The sequence below is a fragment of the Durio zibethinus genome, chromosome 5, assembly GCF_047325235.1.
Source record: "Durio zibethinus cultivar Kanyao isolate XHJ-2024 chromosome 5, ASM4732523v1, whole genome shotgun sequence".
Lineage (NCBI taxonomy): Eukaryota > Viridiplantae > Streptophyta > Magnoliopsida > Malvales > Malvaceae > Durio > Durio zibethinus.
In genome coordinates this window covers 1060780-1062474 of record NC_143166.1, presented here as the reverse complement: position 1 = coordinate 1062474, position 1695 = coordinate 1060780, and the positions used below count along the sequence as shown (strand labels likewise).

Below are 1695 nucleotides of genomic sequence, written 5' to 3'. Positions count from 1 at the left end.
GCACTTGGGAGACTCAGAAAACTCATTCTATTCTCTAGCTATATAGCTCTCTCTTTCTTTTCTTGGCTTGAATAAAAAATTGAAGAGAAAGACAGAGGGGTGTTGGGTTTTTGTTTTTGTATGAAATAATGTTGAGAACACTGAAGATACCGTGATATTTATAGGTATACAATTCAAATGACAGGAAGTAATAAGATAACGTGGGCTTGTGTGCTAAACTGACAGAAGGGAGGCCCGCGTAGTTGGGTAATTACCGAGCACATTTGCCCTTAACCCACTTGCCTAGTTACCCCAGTTTGGGGTCACTCAGGGAAGGACAGTATGGCTTATCTCTCCACCTTCTAGATTCCTATTTTCTTTTCTTTTTTTTTTTAACATGCACAGTAATACCAAAAACAAAACCTGCTTAGGAGGAGAGTCTTATTTAATAAGCGGCATAGCCGACTGCTTTCTTCCATGCAATTGTCTGTCTCTTGTTCACTACCAAAGCATCATCACTTCTCTGGCTTTCTTGCTCTTCTATTTGTTCATGTGGTTGCTTTATCTCTCTGTCCATAACTTGTCTCTTTAACATTTCCTCTTTGCTCTCAGCTTGTTATTCTATTCCCATACCTCAATTTTTTTCTTAGCTTTATGACAAAACCATATCCCATTTGTCTCTAATTACGAGTTTCCTCACTTTGTTTTCCCTTTCTCTTTCTCTCCTTAAACCTTCATTCTGTTTCCTGACAGAATATACAAGCTAGTAGTAGTTTTTGATCGAACACAATGTCAAGCAGAAGATCACGTTCCAGGCAGTCAGATGTTTCCAGGATCACTGATCATCAGATCACCGATCTTATTTCCAAGTTGCAACAGCTTATACCCGAGCTTCGTGGAAGGCGTTCCGATGAGGTACCAAACAGTGGTCTTTTTACATTTCTCTCCTTCCTTTCTTTTGTGTGGCTTTCGTTCACTTTTGTAGATAAGTCATATTCACAGCCTCATTTATTTTCATGTGCTACATCTAGCAACAAGTTGAGGTGTGGGACTCAATCTGTTCCCTTTTACAATGCATCGTGTTTAGCCATCACATTCAAAGGATTCAACAAAATCCCACAATTATTCTTAAACAGATAATGTTTTTTTAATTAATATTTCCCTCTAATTTCTCTTCAGGTATCAGCTTCCAAGGTCTTACAGGAGACTTGCAACTACATCAGAAGCTTACACAGAGAGGTGGACGACCTAAGCGACCGTTTATCCCAGCTATTAGCTTCGACAGACACCGATAGCGCCCAAGCAGCCATTATCAGGAGTTTACTTATGTAATAATCTGCCTTTCTCATTCTCACCTTTGTTTTACTATATTAAGTATTAATTACCTTTCTATATATTTGGTGATCTCATCACTAGTAGTTAACCATGTTATATGATCCTCGGCTCCTTGTCATCGAGACTTGTTTACTAATCAAGTCTATCATCATATATTATATAAAAAAAATTAAAATTTTATTAGTTGATTACAGCTACTATTACCAAGGAAAATCACAACTCTTCATTGCACCAAAGAGAGAAAGCAAATACTCCTATATTTTAAAGATTATCTTGGTTTATTGATGGTGACACTTTCATGAATATGGCAAAATTTCGAGCCATGGTTCTATACGTTAATTTTTCTGTTAATCACCTTGGTTTAAGGCTAAAACAAAAGAG

At 37.3% G+C, this 1695-nt stretch overlaps 1 protein-coding gene across 1 annotated transcript; it reads left to right on the top strand.

Moving 5' to 3' along the window:
* The first annotated feature begins 224 nt into the window (after positions 1-224).
* LOC111282831 (transcription factor PRE6-like) lies at positions 225-1420 on the top strand. Its single transcript, XM_022871091.2, has 2 exons — positions 225-894; positions 1159-1420. The coding sequence occupies exons 1-2, from the start codon at positions 769-771 to the stop codon at positions 1309-1311; spliced, it is 279 nt and encodes a 92-aa protein (XP_022726826.1). The 5' UTR covers positions 225-768; the 3' UTR covers positions 1312-1420.
* The last annotated feature ends 275 nt before the right edge of the window (positions 1421-1695 follow it).

Bases quoted from the DNA above. Each gene is read 5' to 3' on its own strand.
- LOC111282831 (XM_022871091.2), top strand. From the start codon at position 769: ATGTCAAGCAGAAGATCACGTTCCAGGCAGTCAGATGTTTCCAGGATC. The intron at 895-1,158 runs GTACCAAACAGT...ATTTCTCTTCAG, and splicing joins GTGGAAGGCGTTCCGATGAG to GTATCAGCTTCCAAGGTCTT.